Genomic DNA, 20723 nt, shown 5'->3' on the forward strand with positions numbered 1-20723 from the left:
AGTGGGGTTGTGGGTAATACCTGTGTCTGAAGGTGTGTCTGAAGTAGAGGATATATTATAATCAATGTGAGCTCGATCTTCATCTCATCAAAAGGGAAACCACAAACCTTTCATCTCTTCACATCTTGTATTGGAACAGCACATTCTACAAGTCACCATGGCAACTAATTGTGACGGGAGTTTTGTTGTGTCTACAACTGGCTCAGTTCAACTGACAGACAAGCAAACACAGAAAAGCCTGCTGGGATATTCCTCCACCCAGACCTCCTTAAGTTAATAAATTCCTGCCGTTATGCTCATATTGTAATTAGTTTAATAGGATGATAGTAATTCACTGCAAAAGTGATGGTTCTTCTTAGCAGGCCTTGAGGGCACATGGTGTTAGCACTGGAAACGAAGAGACATTTCAAAGGCACAATGCTGCAAGGCAAAATATCTCCAGCCAACAGAGGTGTAAATTATGACAGACAGTGCAACTAATGGAGTTTTAAACTAAGATATTTTGTGTGTGTGGGTTGTACATGTGTGTGCAGATTGGCAAAACATGACCCTCCACTGCCAGCTTGAAAAGTATGGATATATAACACACAGTCGGCGCATATCCAATAAGATTTTTTTAAGAGACTTTTTAAGTCTTGGCTCGACCTACACACTTAGAGCCTGGAGAAACATATTGATCCGATTTCACATATAATAAAGTGCGGATGTGCTTTAGAAAGCTTCAGGTTCACCTCATCAACACCTATACAGAAGACGACCAACCTGCACTTGTTCTAGAACTTGAAGTATGTCCTCATTATTTCTGCTGTCAATGTCAGTGGTTTGTGATAATTTCATCCCTGCCTTGTGTAGTTTGTTGGTGTTGTCGCTGAATGGTCTTCAACTATCCCTTTAAGATATTGTAAAATTGTCTTTTTTGTAAAAATGATTTTGGTACTGCTGAAATTGGGAAATCTCCCTATTTACTAATTTTAAAAGAAATATTGGATGAGCAGGTGTCATATCTTTGGACATACAGTGCATGTAAATGTGAGCTAGCAGTCAAGAGGATGTCTGAAAGTTTATTTACAGTCTGAGAGTTTACTGACAGTCTGGTCATTACATGAAAATGAATAAAAAGTCATGGAGAATGAACAAGAAGTTCAGTGTCTCTCAAAAGACACCTACTAGAATGACTGCCAGAGTGATCTCCCTGCAAACGGTGGCACAACAAGAGATCATACTGTCCTTGACTTGATTTAACTTGTGTGAAATCAAGTAGTAAAAGAGCAGCATTTCAACACACTGGATTAAATGGGTTTCCCATAAACCCACAAACAGAATAACTGAGTAGTTTGAGCATTTACAACACTTTTGCATGTGATGTACCCCATGTGAAAATAAATCTGAATATATGAATATATTATATATAATATATACATATATATATAACATATATATATGCTTCAAAGAACTCTAAGAATACGTAAACCTGCAATAAAGTAAAGAAGAAACTACTCTGAAGAATCACCTGTGGAAAATTTAAGCCAGTTTCATTTGTTTACCATACTTTTATCACCACAATCTCATGTGCTATTTCTATTTCTAAGTGTAAAGCTTTTAACATTTTAAATGGGAGAAAGAGCAAAAAAAGAAAAATACTTTACAACCCATTGTAAGAAAGGTAGAGACTGAATTGTTTACTAATACTTTAAATATGTGCTGGCTTGTCAATGAACTTGTATTCAGTAAGAATGTTTAAGAAAATGGGAGGTGTACCACCTGAGGAATTCTAAGTCTTAAGCTCAGATGTTTGCATCCTCAAGGCGCTCTCCTCTGATATAATTTAGCAGTCATGACTGATGGTGTTTTCCTGCGTTACAAGAATAGAGAGTCTCTGTCTCTCTGTCTCTCTGTCTCTCTCTCTCTCTCTCTCTCTCTCTCTCTCTCGCTCAATGATTTCCACCCTTAGAAGTGCTCACAGGCCACACAGTCCTGAACATTAATCAGTTCTTAATAGTCAGCAGGAGAATTATTAACATGTTTTGGAAGATCGTTCAACTAGAGGAAAGCAGGTAGTTATGACAGATAGTTCTCCCAAACGTCTGTTAACCCTTTGACAACAATACTACAAGAAATACATTTTTAAACAATTATATATTGGTGAAATTGTGTTCCTGGATCCTGAATTAGCAACTTCTCAGTTTTCCCAGATGACGCATGTAGGAAGCGGATATGCAAGTATATATGTTTATAATGTTTAAAGCTATCTACGTATCTAGATAGCTGTAGCTATAATTATTCATTGCACATTGTGTTCTTCAATGAGCCTCAGTTACAACAGAAATAATGTACTGCAAGCTCACATCTTATTATACAAAGAGTAAATGGCTTTAAAGATCTGTCAATATGAATGTAAAACATACAGTTCAGTCTAGCAGGGAGCTTGGTGATATAATCTCATGCAGTGTTTATGCTAAGCTAATGTTAGTATCCAATTCTGTTTACCCTAATTGGGCATCTCATCTGAGAGGTCACACACGCTTTTCAGGGTAATGGGTACATTTTACTGTCATGTTTCTGCGATTCAACAAAGAACTTTAGAACTGTAATAATTGCATAACAGTTGTTTATTTTCTTATGTCAACTTTCAATTTACCTCATCATGCACTGATAATGCATTTAGTAATCATCTTTACCTCAAATTAATTTTGCTTTAGAAGAAAAACAGTTGTTGTTGAATAATGTCAACAAAACAGTTACAAAAGTTACATGTACACTATATAGACAAAATGATCGAGACACCTACACATGAAGTTTTTATGTCATGCTATTCAACATCCATGGAGTTGGCTTTAACAGATGCCACCCTTCTAGGAATGCTTTTTCAACAAGATGTGGAGTGTGTCTGTGTCAATTCATCCAGGAGCATTTGAAAGGTCAGACACTGATGTTGGACGAGAGGGCCTGGCTCGCAATCTTCATTCTAGTTTATCCCAAAGGTTGAGGTCAGGCCTCGGCCTGTGCCGAGTCAGTCAAGTTCTTCAATGCCAAACGTACTTAACTATGCCTTTATGCACCTTGCTTTGTGTACTGTGATGTTGCCACAACGCAGCTTCTGCTTTTCAGTGATACAGATAATAGCTAGGATGATACCTAGGAAAGAAGACTCGTTATGAATAAACACAATCTGTTATGTTTTTCTCTCTCAATAATCAAAAAAATAATATAATGGGCTGCATTTATTTAGATACACAACTGGATTAGATAATTGTCCTTACAGCCAGTGTTGCATCTAAAACTCAAAAGGTAATCAAGTACATTGATCAAGGTCAAAAATACCCTACAGACAAAAGCTATTTTACTTGCCCTAAGCTATGTTGAGAATTTGCAGCAACAAGGTTCTAGAATTAATTTGTTTAGTAAGAGTAACAATAAGCTGTAACCAACAAAGTAAAACAGTTTTTACTATTTAGGAGTTTATTTAAAATAGATTTGTGACACACTTTCAGCTTTGTTGAAAGTTTTCACCATATCAAAAAAATACAGCGTCATAGTGAGGAAGCACGCTATTAAATGACAATTGTCCTTTAAAGTCTGACAGAAATAGTCACAATCTTTGCACAGACATTAAAGATGAAGTGACGTCACCCCCTCACTCGGTCTAATGCTCTAATAGTAGCTTATGCATTGAAACTTAATTTATGGACACAGTTCTCCAAAACAGATGGGGAGAATTCCACCTTCTATGCAATCAGGGAATGCAGACATTAGAGAGGGTGGCAGCAGGTGCAAAGTAATCATGGCCCGCATTTCCCAAATACCCAAGTGCTTGATTTATGTAACCTGTTAGAATGGAGCTGCACTGCTCCTTGCAATGAAAGATGCTACCAGTGCTAATAAACAGAAGAACAAGTTTACTGAAGTGTTCTCTCCATGACGTAGGCAGCGTCTAAGGAATGCATGAGTGTATGAGGGTTTGAGAAGAATATAAATTAGGGCAATGCGATGCCACAACATACATGCACACACACTTAAGTGCTAGCATTCCTATCCAACCATACGTCAAATACCAATGGAGTATGAAGCTCATCTCTGAAAGAGGCACCTGTCTTTGTGAGGTTCAGAGGAACCTGCACTTCACTGAGCTCTTCAAAATCACTGCTCGGCTCACGTTAATCTCTGCCATCGTCTCTTTCACCAGTCCCTGCAAAACCAGTAGGAGCGCTCGCCTTCAGTTTTCCACGAGTACATCCTCGCAGCCAGGCTCCAGCTGGGTATCTTTATATTGGGGATACTTAGAGAAGAAAACATGTCTGCTGTTCTGCTGTTTTACAGGTGGAGAGGTGACATACCTTACAATACAGGAACGTCACTGAGAACAGCCATATGCATAGACACACTGTAATACACAACATATTGAGCCAAAGGGGAGCCGGCTTGTTGAAATGGTAGCATCATCTGACGACAGGCAGTGGAAGAAAGCAGAAGGTGTAATTACCTGTGCACAGTCACCAGCACTGTTACACACACCTAATAAAAGAGCTACTAGACCTCTGAAGGTCTATGGACAGCAGAGTTCAGCTGTCGCACTAAGGTAAATGCCACCCGCGAATAATCAGTGAGCGCTGGATTTACCCACACTTTACAGCAAAAAAACTCCACACAGTTGGGAAAAAACTGTCATCCTGCTCAGCAGTTATCCTTGATGTCTGCTGTAAACTTCAGTTGAAAAATGAGAAAAGATACTTTGCCACTGGGACCCACTGGCTGGAATCTGTTTTGAGAACAAAAAGTAAAGACATATCTGGTTAACGGTGCTGTAACACGAGTGCAAGCAAGGCAGAGAAAGCACTGCGCTTTACGATGCCATATACAAGATTTTACCCGTGATGCGGCAGATTTTTGTCTCCACCGACATCAGAGAGAAAAGGCATTTTACAGACAACCAGGGGTCGTGCCATTCTGTGTGTCAGTGGCTGGAAAAAAGGATGTTTTTTTCTTCTGGCGATTATGAAGAGCCAGGATCAAGAGAAGCTCACCTTAATCAAACAACAAAGACTTCTTTGCTCAGGTCTGAAGCTACACTGAAGCTTATAAAAAGGACCAAGTAAAGCGAGTGTTAGCTTTGCAGCCTTGCATGCCACAGCTCTGTCTATTTCAGCTGGGCAGTACTGATGTAACTGCAACTTCTTTTAATCATTAGAAAAAGAGGGCTACATTAACAAGCTGGGTGAAAGTTGCGTTTTAGGTGAATGGAAGGCTATTCTCTATGACTGACCTTTGAGCATTCGGTAAAAAGAACATTCTTTAAATAAAGACAATGTGTGGATCTGACTATATATCAGGACGATTTGTACAGATGATCAATCTATTGATTTTGGAGGGATGAGGAAAAAAGCAATTTAGGTGTATTATGTAGTTTTTAGTTTTAGTTTTTTTTACAGTGTGTGCAGAATTATTAGGCAAGTTGTATTTGTTTATTATTGAACAACGACTATGTTCTCAATCAACCCAAAAGACTCATAAATATCAAAGCTTAATATTTTTTGAAGTTGGAGTGTTTTTTTTTGGCTATCTTAGGAGGATATCTGTTTGTGCAGGTAACTATTACCGTGCAGAATTATTAGGCAACTTAATAAAAAACAAATATATACCCATCTCACTTGTTTATTTTCACCAGGTAAACCAATATAACACAAAATTTAGAAATAAACATTTCTGAGATTCAAAAACAAATCAGTGACCAATATAGCCATCTTTCTTTACGATGACACTCCAAAGCCTTCCATCTATAGATTCTGTCAGTTGCTTGATCTGTTTACGATCAACATTGCGTGCAGCAGACCCCACAGCCTCCCAGACACTGTTTAGAGAGGTGTACTGTTTTCCCTCCCTGTAGATCTCACATTTTATAAGGGACCACAGGTTCTCTATGGGGTTCAGATCAGGTGAACAAGGGTTTTTCAGCCTTCCTTACCTTGGCCATGTCCCTGAGTCTCGCACACCTTGTGCTTTTTGATACTCCAGTAACATTGCAGCTCTGAAATATGGCAAAACTGGTGGCAAATGCCATCTAGGCAGCTTCACGCTTTATTTTCCTCAATTCATGGGAAGTTATTTTGCGCCTTTTTTTTCCCAACACGTTTCTTGCGACCCTGTTGGCTATTTGCCATGAAACGCTTGATTGTTCGGTGATCACGCTTCAAAAGTTTGGCAATTTCAAGACTGCTGCATCCCTCTGCAAGACATCTCACAATTTTTGACTTTTCAGAGTCCGTCAGTTCTCTCTTCTGACCCATTTTGCCAAAGGAAAGGAAGTTGCCTAATAATTAAGCACACCTTATATAGGGTGTTGATGTCATTAGACCACACCCCTTTTCATTACAGAGATGCACATCACCTGATTTACTTGATTGGTAGTTGGCTTTCAAGCCTATAGAGCTTGGAGTAGGACAACATGTATAAAAAGGATGATGTGATCAAAATACTCATTTGCCTAATAATTCTGCACACAGTGTAGTTGCACAGTCTAAAACTGTGAAATGTAAAGTTGTCAGTAGTGGTTGGTGACATGATAGCAGATCTTATAGCACCTATACGTTTAGGAGTGTACTTGTAGTAATACTATCGTTTTCCCAAACATAAGTGTATTACAGGTCTTGTTCAGTATAACACTGAACAACTGCATGTATAATAAAAAGATGTAAACAAAAGCTGTAAACAAAAACAACCAGTGTATAGTAACTAAATAAAGTGCAAGTAACAAGTAGCTGATTTGTGTGATGTGAGTCTTTATTTTTGTTTAGTTTTTAATTTTTCGATTGTTTTCCCTCTGTTTAATTTTGTCTAAATCATTAACTATAAAAAACAATACATATTGTGATTATTTGCCTTGTTAGCCACCCTTAGGCTTTAGATGGTGAGCTGATCCATCAAATGGAAACACTATCATTGGGTTGATCCATCCATCTAACTGATCTGTCCATTACATTTTAGGGATTACTTTTCTGTCCATAAGATTTAAGGAAATGTTTTAGCTGTGACACACTAAGAAAACAGCGCAATTAAAGCATATTACTCAAGAGGCCTGTGGGATAGCTTTTATTAAGGGAGCTTCTGGTTACTGGAAACTTCTGACTCACAGTAAAATAAAATACTAAAAAACAGGATGTCTTATTAAAAGAAAACATCTGATTAGAAAAAACATGTAGCTAGCAGAAGATAAATTTAAAAAAGTCAAGGCGTGTTCCAGCACAGCAGGAAAGAGTCTAATTTTGGGGTCGTCTAAAAGGCATCGTGTCTGGGACAAAAGCTCTGTGGAAAAAAAGGAGACTACTGTTGCCGTTAAGCTCACAGAATAGCCCTAATGGTGGACTACACTGCCAAAACAGCAGCCAAAGCTTCCCAGAGTCTGGCAGGTATTTATCAGGTATTAGGAATGCCACTGGCTTTGAGAGGAAGACATGAATAATTTCAGAACCACTATTCACTATTACAGCCACAACTATTACAGTGCATATTTGTGTCCGGAGGAATATAAACATACAAATTTACAAAAAACACAATTCAGAGACACCAGACAAGCACAACTCAAACAATCCTACCAGGCTTCAGTAATTATAACAAGGCTGTGGTTGAAGGCACTCTCCCTTTTTCGGAAAAATTATTGATTCGCTCTTCAATTGCGTTGCATCAGAGAGATTCCCTTGCATTCTAACTTGAGTGACAGGCACCGCTTTAAACAGGTCGTAATTAAGTAATATTTAATAGGATAGCTTTACACAATGGAGGGGCATGACCCAAAGTGGAGGGTGGTGTGTGTGTGTTGGGGGGAGTGGTGGGTTGGTGTTTCCCCTGAGAATTTCAAAATGCACAGGTCTCTATGGCAACAAGCCACTCACGGCACTCACGCCAAACGAGCGGCAGCAGCTGGCAATACATCTCTCTCTCTCTTTCTCTCTCTCTCTCTCTCTCTCTCTCTCTCTCTCTTCAGCTGCTAATGCCTCTAATGAGCAGCGTGGTAAAAATCAAAGGGAACGGAGAAACAGGTGGGACACGCAGTGGCTTTGAGTGGGCTTATCTAGCCTGTATGTACAAGAGAGTCTATTCTAATTAGGAAGAACTGCATGAGGAAAGGATATTGGGAAATTTTATATTAAACTATTTTCCACAAACTGGGCAATAATGGCGTCATATGATATATAAAACAACTATAAAAATAGTGTTAATTCAATGTCTTTTTTAGGCTATGTTTAATAGGGTTGTGTGTTGGCAAGAACCTGGCGATATGATAAGGCAATTGAGATTTATTTTGTATCAAATCAAAGGAACATTGGCATTGCATTAAAACAAACCATTATGTACATATAATCTGAGTAAAAGAAAAGTACTTTTTATGCAATCATATCAGAAGGACCTGAAATATTTCATATTTAACTCTAAAAAGCTAAATGTTTAGGTGCATTTCTACCTAATGTATAACATTTAAAAATGTATGTATTGGCACAGGCATGTGTGGGATGTTTTTAGTCTATACCACTCAATCACTCAATAAAAGCTCTTGATGCAAATCCCTCCAGCTCCAATGAAACATAAAGTTTTCAAAGAAGTTTAAAGACTAAGGCACTAATACATAATGCAAAACAGCCAGCGTTTCCCAATGCAGTCTGAATAAGTCTGATTCTGCATGTGGTTTATATAGCTTCCTTATCTGAACAACAGCTACTCTTACGCATATTGTTTGTTGTCCATTGTGGCAGATTTAGTTCCGCTCATATCCAATCAAAAAGGTACTTTCAGGTGACGTAATTTTCATCTAGCTCCACTTAGATGTGAATCTGCTTTGGTTGCATTTTTCAAAAAATATCCTGATTTCCTCAAGACCTAGGATGCTCTAGCATACATGTTCCTGACCTATTATGTCCCATTCATGGTGCACTCAGGCATGCTTCAAATACCCTGCGTCCACAGGCTATTTGATCCCCACGTAAATCGAAAGGTCCAGATGTTATTAAATCATCATCCTACACATACTACAGGCTGGGCAGCTCTTCCTGTCTCATCCCAAGGCCTGGCTGCTCATTCCCCTTTTTTTACTGCTTTTACTGAAATCGTTCCATCACATTAGTGCTGTCAGATGTACATGAAAACTATCAGCATTGATCCACAATTCCTGAATCAGTTTATCCCTAAAACAGTACTTTTATGTTGGTATATCTCTCCTTTGCTGATTAACCTTTCTCTGAATGTGTACTCTTCTTTTTCTCACTGCCCAGCATGTAGTGTGTTGGTTTAAAAAAGCTTTTGTCAATATCAGCTCCAAAGATCCCACCCCACATGTTGGTATGAATGTACTTGAACAAGAGTCATCAAGCTGCTGTTTTATTGTTCCTGGAGGTTTGTAAATGTTGTACAGTCATTAAACGTTTTCCAGTAAGGACATGCTGGTAATGTGTGAGAACACTTAAAGCTGAATTATGCAAGAATGTGCATTGTACAATCTAAGAGGTACAGAAGCAGCACAGAAAGTGAAAGAAGCATGTAGACTGATGCAACAGAGTAATTTTACACAATTTTACACAAATATGAAAAGCGTCAGAGCATATATAGACGCAATTTTCCCCATTCAAAATTTATAAGGTAAAATGCAAAATACTGTTGCTTTAAAACCAAGAATGCAAACTGATGAAACACAGCATTAAAGTTCAGTCTGAATTCAGCTTGGGCAACGAGAGTACCAGCAATAAAGCAACACTTTGGCATTTCTTGTATTTGGCCTCCCCCCACAGTTTGAAGCGTATTTTGTGCTTTAAACCATCACTAAAAGACACAATTTTCTGGACAAGCTAAAAGATGCGGAATGATCCCTGAAGGTCAAAGAAGCAAGCAGACTTTTTTTCTTTCTTTTTTTTTTTTTTTAGGACACAAATACGGGTTACGCAACATTTTGCACTTCTCATGAGCGTTACCCTGCCTGCTTCACCAGAGTTACATATTGCAGTGTGCAGCAACGATAACAACACTCTTCTCCATATTATAGGTCAGTGGAGCATCACAATGATTCTGAAGCTATTATTTTAAGGCAATAACGCTACATAGTGTTGCTGTAATGCTTTCATAAGAAGTGTACAGTTTAGGCTCTATTTACCTCTCATATAAGTTATCATAGCGCCTCTCGGATGATAAGGGCACTTCGCTTTCGCAGATGATTCATCGTACACTCATCTAAAGGGCGCTAGAGTGTCTTGTTTGTGTGCGTTTTTAAAAAAGCCTCGCTCGCTATAGAAAATGGTACGCCTGGAGATCACCTGGAAAATGTTACACTATTGCAAAACAATGTCATCACAAGCGCTCTCCAACATTTCTCTCGCCTGGTTGTCTTTCTCCCACTCTCTCTCCACTCAAGTTAAAGGTATGGGTGATTTTATAAACAGCATGCACATTTGACAAGGCTTTTTGAAATTGAAAAATAGTAAACAGATAAAAAAAAATGGGTGCACACAGGAGATACTTTTTGTTTCATCATATCTCCTACAGAGAGAGAGATATAGATAAACAGTGAGAAAGAGAGCAGATAGACAGAAAGAAAGGAGTGAGACAGAGAAAGAGAGAGGAAACAGAAAGGGAAAAGGAGGGAGGGAAGGAAGGAGGGAGGGAGAGAAGGAAGGAGGGAGGGAGGGAGAGAAAGACAGATAAATGGAGACACAGTGAGAGAGAATGAATTTGCATTTGCCTTAACAGCGGAGAGCTGAATGAGAAAAACAATTGTCCTCAGCTGCTGCTGCTGCTGCTGCCAAAATATTCTTCCTGATGTCACACTAATGGCTGCATTGGCTTTGAGCTTGCATTTCTCACAATGTGTTAAAAAAATGTCAGACCTGTGGACACACTGTACAGGTGGGCAGTGTGACAATATGATGTAATATGTATTCAATTACATTGCAGTATCCCACAAGAGTGAGCTGATACAAACACACTACCGGTCAAAAGTTTTAGAACACCCACAATGTTATCAGTAGTCCACTGATAGTGTTGCATGGTCCGGGCAAGCCTGCTTTTCTTGTTTAACAATGTAGCAATGACTTTCGTACTGCCACCCCACCTGTCAAACTTGCAGCTCCAAGTCTTCTCTTTAAAAAGTTGAAACTCGGACTTGGTCCCATGTTAAGCTGTGCTACAAGATGTTGTCATGTGAGCTGCCTATCACACAAGCTGCTGACACTGTAATAGGTTTGGGTCAGCCAGACCTTTTCCTAAACCAGACCTCTCCTTAGTTTTCTCCACTCACTTGAGAAATTACCATATTTTCCTAATAGGTAATACCTTGTATTCTCAGTGCAGTCGTGTGCACCATATTGTGTTGTCTTCTTTCTTCTTATTCTCACATTTGTATCATTATAATTAAAAGTTTATAATTTATAGTTATTATCATTTACTTTTATTATTTATTTTGATTTAATGATTGATTAAAATATTGTGATAAAGAGTAACACAGTCTGTTTCAACACTTTTATACAGACAAAGGGTTTGAAATTGTAAATTGTTCGCATCAATTTTCAGAGCAGAATTTTCTGCCATTGCTGCAAGTTGTTAACCAATGACTTGTTCCCTAAAAAGGATTTTATTTTACATTATACATTATTTACATTAAATTAAGTTAAATTAAGTTTTTAGTTCAAATAATACTTTAGTACAGGATTAGTGCAAATAGTACAGATTTAGTTGTTTCTGAGGTTAGCATTAGTTTTTGACATTTTATGTTTTAAAACAAACTTTGCTTCAAAAGAGCTCTACATTTCTACTGCCCATATTGGCTTAATTCTCACAAATAAGAGCTTTCAAATACATATTTTTCAGCAACTGCCACAACAGTCCCAGTACTTTTCAAGAATGACAGTAAAAGTAAAAAAGATCCATCTCAGGAACAAGACATTTCAGGAATATGGCTTTCGGTCAGCTGCTTTGAATGTGTGTAATTTGTTTCTTTAAGATTCTGCAACACTTCAATGAAATAAATACCCCTTTACCATATTGTGGGTATTTTCAGTACTCATAAAACTAAAATTCTTCCGAACATTACCCAAAATACAACAGAAAGATGCAGAATCACTTTCCACCTACCAGCGGTGAGCACACTGAGGCTGCTAGCATTAATGCACTAGCGTTCACATACATTAATTAATACCGCATGCACATCAGAAATGGCTGTTTTGAGATGAGCACACAAACGCAGAGGACTGTAACAAGAATCCAACAACTTGCTCTGAGCAACGGTGTTGTCTGTTAATGTGTGGTGTAATGAGCAGATGAATCTGAGATGTTTTGTGATGTGAATTAGAGTAATTCACTTAAACATTGCTGGAAAATTGAAGCTCTCTGTAAACTCAAATTAGTGTCACGTTCATAGGGAGATATATAATAATGAGGATGAAGCATGGACAGCAATAGGAGGAAAAGACAGTTGAATTATTTATCATAATACATTTGTCTCATAATACATTTAAACCTTTTTTCATTCTTGTTTTTGGTAAACAAGCACTTTTCGCAAATCATCTCCAAGTAATAGCTGCATACTAAGGAATTGAGATCACCTCGATTTAGATCTCATTATGTGTCTAGCAGAGTTGTGCAAAGAAGTGCCAGGGTCTGTGCATGCGTCTGAGTGTGTGTGTGTTTCCACGGTTACTAGTTCCTCTTGAGAGTAGCTGCCCTAGCTACATTAGCAAAAGAATAGCAAAAGAATATGTGTGCGTTTCCATGGTTACTTAATCTTGACAGAGCCAACTGTATTCTTGAAGTTGTAGGGGGTTTCCAGTGTGTGTGTGTGTGTGTATGTGGGCACATATGTGTGTGTAGTACATGGTTTCTTTTGAAGGTGAATGCTTACCTTTTCCGAGCTGTATTTTAAGGGCTAATCTGTAAAAAGTGGCTAGATGGATACATTCACTCCAGGCTGCTACGTCTCTACAGCTGTTAGATAACTGAACATGCCACAGTCACTTACTCTGAACAGTAGCTGTTCTGGTGCAGTTGTACAGAATGGCAAGTTCTCCGAACACCTTGCCCGGTCCCATGGTGCACAGCTTCATGCCCTCCTTGGTCACCTCCACCTTGCCATCTGAAAGCAATCACAGAGCACATTCTTCAGTTCGCCTGCTGACGCACCGGCCATGAAAGCAAGCATGACAGGCTGGAAATGGAAGCCTGCTGGCTGCCAGCGGTTTTCTCTGGATCAGGCCATGCTGGGCTAATGCATTCCAATAAAAGTCTCTTCTCATTAGTCTAGCTGACACCAGTGCAGGATCTGGGACTTGAAGGGGGGCATTGGTGAAAAAGATGGGATTTCGGAAGATCAGTCAATTAGAGCATGATTTTATCTGATGAGTTTCTTTCAGGCTAAAGACATTACAATGTAGCTCAGTGGTCCTGCTCCAGTGGACTTCCATCCTGTAGTTTCAACTTCAACCAAAATCTCACATACCCCATTCAGCACATTAAGTATCACTGAAGGCAGTAATTAATACTAATGTGAATCAGGTGGGTAGATTACAGTTGTATCCAAAGTCTATGGGAAGAAAGTTCTTCAGGAGCACTGATACAGAGAGTCCACTGATCTAGCTATATCTTTATAATCTAAGGACCAATGTTGTGCTCCAATTTTGGGTAAGAAAAACACCCTTGGCTGTAAAGAACCAATTGATGTTTGTGTCTGTCAACCCACTGAACAGGCACAAGATCATTTTGCAATTTTTCTGTATCCTTTAGACTAAAACAGGATCTTTTTCCCCATGCTTAAAACTCAAATTTCTCTTTTTATCTCTCGATGTATAAACACACAATACTGATACGTGTACACTGTAAAAATGGTAACCTAAAACTATTTGTGGTAACAAGCAATTAAACTGGTTTTATTCACCTGAAATAAACACTTTAAGGCACAATTATGTAGCATATTTTCCTTAGAACAGTTCATAATTCAATCAATCAGTCAATCATTTTGTATGCCAGCAACTATACTATTTGTGTACTTGTGTAAAATCCTGTAAGTCATTTCTGAATAAAATTCTGTAAATAACTACAGAGGCCTACATCTCTCGATTTGTCAAACACAAGTGTACTTTGATTTGGGGGGCACAAAAGTGCCATTTTTGTATTCACTCCAGTTTATTACTATAAATTATACTCCAAATGTAAAGGGAGCCCAGGACCACAAAATACCAATTCTCACATGATGCTGCTTTAAGTGAATATTCTGTTCAGTGAAAATAATTCATTGAATAGAATAAAATCAGTGTGAGTATATTAAAACCAGTTATTTATTTAAATTATTTGTTCTTAAACTAGTTAAACTGACAAAGTTTTTTGTAAATACCTTGTGTTGTGAATATTTCAAAAAGCAGACCCTGCTAAACAACATAATAGATTTAACATGAATAAGCAGGATAAACTACTATAGTATAAGCAAAAACTATGTCTAAATATGAAAATCCCCCAAAAAACATTAAATAATGTTTAATTTCCACACATTGACTAGGGATGGAATAGAAAAAAGAAAAAGGAAAATGTGGTTACTTTTAGCTGGTTGACTTGCAAATAATGTTTGCACTATTGTCACTGAGCCATTTTAGATTATTAATCTGACAACACTACGTATTGTTGGTCCAATAAGAAAAAACAGACCAGTGACATTTAAGCCAGCTAGGTTTCTAATGGCTGTGGAGGTTCTCAAAAATCATCCGACAGGTTACTGCCTGACTGAAATGCAGTCGGTAGATATAGCACACACCACAGCCACACTTTCCCTGTTAATTCTGCTGACCCATTAAGAGGTCACATATAAGAGAATGCCAAAAGCATACCCATTTTGCTGGCATGATGCTATCAGCAGAGCTAATTTAAACAGGCTGCAATAAGCCTGACCCAGTATCCGCTAGCCCACTCGAAGCCTCTCTGCTAGAGCAGACTCTCCAGCACCACTGGCCCTCACTACTCTTAACACTGTTGAGTGAATGTTGAAATGCAATACTGACCAAATTAAACATGCTCTCTACTTCACTGGGTTTTTTTTTAACTTTTTCCCAACCCAAACATGAGATTTTAAAGCAAGCTAAATCTCATTTTAAACATAACCATCCCATCCATTCCATTTTTGAGCTGAAAACAAAGAATCTTCAGCATTTTGCAAAATACCAATCAAAAAAGAACAATTTAAATAGCCCAATACAACGAATATAACAAGTGTTTTCTAAAAATGCCACTTTTAATGACAACTATAGTCTCAGAATTATTCAACCTCTGAACAGAATCCCACATAAGAGCACACATTTGCAAATCAAGGGCTTCAGAATGACTCAGAATGTTCCTAGAGATTCCTGGAGATGGAAGTATAGTTCACAAGTTCAAAGTTAAAGCACTGGCTACACTACTTGGACTAGCAGGCTCGTCCCCCCGCATTGACTTAACATGGCAAACAGAGGACGCTATCACTGACTGCCACCAGATTCCTGAGAAGGCAGGTGGTCAAAAATCTTGGAGTGACTGCGAAAGACCTTTGCTGGCAGGAGGCACAGTAAGATGCATACTAGACGCTAAGGGTCTGCATGCCTGAACTTTGCCTGAACACTGAAGATATATCTCTACTGACCCAAAAGCATGTTTGAGATTTTGCCTTAACAGGACAATGACCCCAAGCATTCCAGTGGCCATCACAATCGCTTGACTTAGAAAATCTTTGAACCCTATTGAAAAATATCAGTGAACATTGGCCATGAGGAATGTGCTAAGATTCCTTAGGAACGCTGTCCAGCTATACATTACATTTGCAGGAGGCCATAGCAGCAAAAGTACTTAAGAAGCTTGTGATGAAGGTGTTTTTGTTTGATTGGTTTATTAGAAATTAAGCTTATAAACCTAATTAGCAAGAGGGCTTAAATCATCTTGATGGCAACTCTATTATCCCATAAACAATTATTGTGACAGGTCTAGGTGTACCTTACAGATCTTATAGTACGGCTGTCTTATAGGACACAGGTGGTTTTGTTTGGCAGTCCAGAATTGCTGGCCCACTCCTTTTAAATCTAAGCAGTGGACCTCAAAACAACCAAGCGGAACGCTTCTCTTCCAAACTGCAAACTAAACACCTGTATATAAACGCAGGGGTATTAGAGCACAGCATGAAGTGATCAATCAAACTGCTCACCCCCACCATTTTCTGTCATCCACTGTGCCTAACACATTTATTAGATTTCAGTCATCGTCTGACAGCTTTATCTCAGAAGGCTGACGGGATGATAGGAGGCGTAGGACTGAGCACAAAAGAGGCAGGTTTTTATCATGCAGATATTATTATCAGCCTGTTCCAGTCCACTATCTGCTACAAGGCTGCCTAATATGTGTGTATTTAAACAAAAGACATATACAGCGATAGACAAGCATTTAATTGTGCACTTTTGAACATGATTGAAAATCATATAATGTAAAGTGTAAACAAAGTAATAAGCAAATTTGTTTTTATTCAGCTCATACCCAGGGAAAATGGCCAATGATAGCTCTGACAAACATTGCAGTGTCAGTCAATGACAGACAATGTCAGTACAGTCCCACAGTGTAGGTGCATTTCCAGAATGTACAAGGCTCTATTTTTATAAGAATAGGCACCACTAAGTAAAATGCACCTCTTTTAATGTTTCCTATTTAACTCTTTAAGTCTTAGTTGATACTGATAACATAACCACGGTGTAATTTAACATTTCATTTAATTCATTTAAAGGTTATAGAGAAGAAATCTGTGCTGTTTTCCTTTTTAAAATCACATATAAATTACGTATCACTGTAGCTACTATCTGAGAAATTATGAAATGTGAGGACTTTTGTCTTTGACTTTTGTGCTGTTTTGTGTTTCCCTTCACAGAAAACATGTGATTCTATAAACTGTTAGGACTTGCTGCTTGATGTTGCATCACATTGAGAAAATGTTCCAACCCACTCAAATAACCACTCCCACTCAGTTGGCCTGCATACTTTCAGAATAATAGCTTCCATTTTACATACAGATGTTTCTGTGATGCAGAGGTAGCAAACTTGAGGTCCAGAAAGTAAATCGCATAAGCTTTAAAAAAGTTAAGAGTTAAAAATTAGGAGCTTAAAAGTTCTTAAAGAACTCCTGTGTTTGATAGAGCCCTGCTACAAAATAAACACAATCCTTAACTTGGTCCTAACGTAACAGTGTCCTATGGGGCACGAGTGGAAATAAGCAAAACCTTTGCAGTGTGCAGTAGTAATAAGGTAAGCAAAGGTTACAGTGAATAACAGATACTACAGCCAGGTCCTTAAGAAACTGGACAGTAACATAATGTTTGTAATTTTGTACTCCCCTTTAATCAAGACAGGCAATCAAGATGTGACTGAAGTTGACTTTTAGCTTTAATTCCAGTGGTAGTACAAAAATATTGCATCAAGCGTTCAGAAATTACAGCCATTTTCTTTTTACATAATTTATACATTTTTACAGGCACAAGGGTAATTGGAAAAACTACCATGTTTGATGATTAAGAAGAATATATTACTACAACAAATACTTCATCCGTACAGTGCCGTGCACTGCTGTAATTACTGCTGAGCTCTTCACAATGGCCGTGCTCCCTAACCCTAACCACAACCAATGAGAGCTTGTCTTTGAAGTGTAGTTAATGGCATGATAAAGCACTCAAAGAAACAGCTGAATTAAGGTAAATTCAGGTTTTTGTACACTGCAACAGTGAGTGGCCAGTAACCTACTGGTAAGAGAGGTTAGAATACCAGGACTGTGTTGTGGGTCCAATACCTGTGTCTACTAAGCTGCCACTGTTGGGCCCTTTAAGCAAGGCTTTTAACCTAAGTAGGCAGCAACATGACCAATTTACTTCCATGACTTACTTACTTCCAATGAGAATATGGAACTATGTTAGTAAGTTTTTAGTGGTAGTGTTTTCTAAAACTATTATTACTAGACTAAATATTAAGACGGAATAATATGAGATCTTTAAGCTGAATTAACTTCCATTAAAAATGTTTCTTCCTTGTCCAGTAAAGTTGAAAATGTTTGCATGACAGTGAAGATATACTCTTAAATGTCCTATTAAAACAGTTAGTAAGGTAAAGACAGGAACACAGTGAACCGGTGGACTGGGGGCATGGCTGATCAACCATCAATGATTGTATGACCGTATTTGTGTATTCACCTTGCCCATCCTGTGGCCCCCTGTACTGATGCCCCACAGTTTCTTTGGCTTTAAACACACCCGCACAGAGTTCAGAGAACAGCAGTGCAGGTTGAGAGGTGGAGAGATCTCTCACACTCGCTGTGTGAACTCCATTTCAACTCCCCTGAGTGTGAGGATGGGACTAGGCTATATGAGCTTCACTTCTTACACACACATGCACGGATGCACACAATTCCACATAAACACCCCTGATGCTTTTATCCGTGCAGCAGTAAGGCAACAGCACTTTAAGGGGAGAGGGCAGGATGTGAACCAGCATATGTGGTGGAACGCTGTCACGGCTGTGGATCTAGGCCATGTCCTATGATTAAAAGAATAATCAGTAGAAAAAGCATCACTGCCATTGGAGCAGTCCTTTTCAAAACCTATTCTTGCTGCAAGCCTGAAATACAGAATTTAATGTCACACAGAAAAGAAGGTTATTCAGCGAAGGCTTTGCTTTGTCAAACTGGCTTAAAAAGCTGTCTGCTTTGGACAGAAAGATGAAAGGCAGGAAAATGTAACTAACAAGTCATATTCGGTACTGACACACTGGACACTAACACATTCTAATTTCAAATTGCCCTAAAGTGGTCTACGAGCATAGTACATTTTTTAAAATAATAAAACATGAGGCAGAGGCAGAGGTGGAACCCAAGCCAACAGAAGGTATGTGTAATTTAAAATGGAAACATACAGGAACATACAGTCGATAACCAAGAAAACAATTTGAATGAATACACCAATGTTTTCAAATCAGTTCTTAGAAAGACGCTATTCAACTTTCAAACATTAAAGGCACTGCATCCTTGTAGGTCAGAACAATTCTTTCACAGAAATAATTAATTCTTCGGTCGAAGCCTATTTCTGCCAGTTGTTGCTTTATTTTGGTTTAACGGTGCATTTAAGCACTAGTATTACAGATAGCCATGGAATAGGGCAATATGGGCAATATGAAGATATTTTTTTATATCTTATTATCAGTAAGTAATCCAGCTAAAAAAAAACATCCTAAATCCACACACATCGCCTTCAGCAGCCTGCTCTGTTTACTCAAGAACAGAGAGGAGGGGTGATCGGGGGTTCTCTTACACACACAGGCACACAAGCAGGCAGACACGGACAAACACTGTTTTGAGACCCAAATAAGTCCAAAATCAACAGATTACATGTTTGTTTTTTCATTAAATATCAGTAAATTCTAGATTTAAATCCCAAATTGATTTATAAAAGCCACAGCTTTGCTGTTTCTGCTGTTTTTCAGCAATAGAGAGAGAGAGATGAGAGCTGAACTGTACAGTTGAAAACATGGTGAGGTATATGGTTTATTAATTCAACAGTGGTATTGGATCGGTATTGGCCAAAATGCAAAATGTATGTGTTGGTATTGGAACAGAAAAAGTCGGATGGGTGCATCTCTAATAAATTTGATGAATAATTTATAAAAGTGTTTTACATGAATGAATCTTTTGCATAAACATTTACTGGTGGAATTCGGAAATTATCCTGTGACTTTAATTGAGTTTTGAGTGAAAGAAAAAAACTGAAGTATAGAGACTTGTTTGGAAAACACTGCAGTACTCCTTTAAGGAACAATATTTGAAATATCCTGCCATGTATTCTTATGACAACTGCAAAATGTTCAAAAAACAAAATACAAACACAAGCTCCATTAATGTGTTAGAGGTAAAGAACCGTGGAACATCCCCCCACAGGGCCCATAAAGTCGGTCAGGAGACACAAACACGCTCCTGTGTCAGAGCTCCACCTGGTCTGTGGCTGCTTGGCTACGAGTGTGAGTGCTGACCTGCATTTGCGGTCTCCACGCTGGAGGGAGAGCTGACACCAACCGACAGGTTTTACACACTTCACTGAGCTTCTGGCTGCCATAACATTCATTCCAAACTTGTGGCCAGCCGACACACTCCAGTCCCAGGTGTCATCTGAGGCCTCAAGCTGGCTTAGCCTCTGGAACGAATCCACCCACGCTGCTGTTCGCTCCTGTTCAGGACTGTCAATCATGCAATTTAATATCCCCACTATTCCTCCCTCTAAGAACCTCATACTAACGTTCCATTTAAAAAAAAGAGTTTACCGCTTAGCCCAAGTGTAGTCAGATGTTTTGCTGTTTAAAATTCTACATTGTCGCTTCTGTATCCATTTCCCACTATCCGCACACAGTCTAAACTAAAGAAGCAAATCTTAGACATTAAACATGTTTTGGTTGTCAAAAAAAACTAATTCATACTGTAGTCGTATGGAAGGTTTCCACAATCCTTGTTCCCCACTCTGCAGCTGCAGACATGAAAGATAATGAAAACTGAGGAGTCACATTTAGAGAGGTACGAGAATGCTCTGATTCCTGCAACATAAGTAGCAGTTGTCCTTACTTTCAGTTTTCAGAATGCAGAGGCAGACAATTGGACTCACATCAGATGGATACCCTCTTCTTCAAACAAATTTTGACCCTGATTTGTATAAATAATAAAGCCACATCATTTA

General features: G+C 38.6%; 1 protein-coding gene across 1 annotated transcript in view; it reads right to left on the reverse strand.

Annotated features, from left to right (window-relative positions):
• LOC140543797 (cGMP-dependent protein kinase 1-like) overlaps positions 1-20723 on the reverse strand; it is a 112771-nt gene that overhangs the window by 72446 nt on the left and 19602 nt on the right. The window contains exon 3 of the mRNA XM_072667044.1: positions 12986-13099. Coding sequence (XP_072523145.1) covers positions 12986-13099 — 114 coding nt within the window. The remainder of the gene's footprint in view (positions 1-12985; positions 13100-20723) is intronic.

The sequence above is a fragment of the Salminus brasiliensis genome, chromosome 22 (assembly GCF_030463535.1).
Source record: "Salminus brasiliensis chromosome 22, fSalBra1.hap2, whole genome shotgun sequence".
NCBI classification, from domain to species: domain Eukaryota; kingdom Metazoa; phylum Chordata; class Actinopteri; order Characiformes; family Bryconidae; genus Salminus; species Salminus brasiliensis.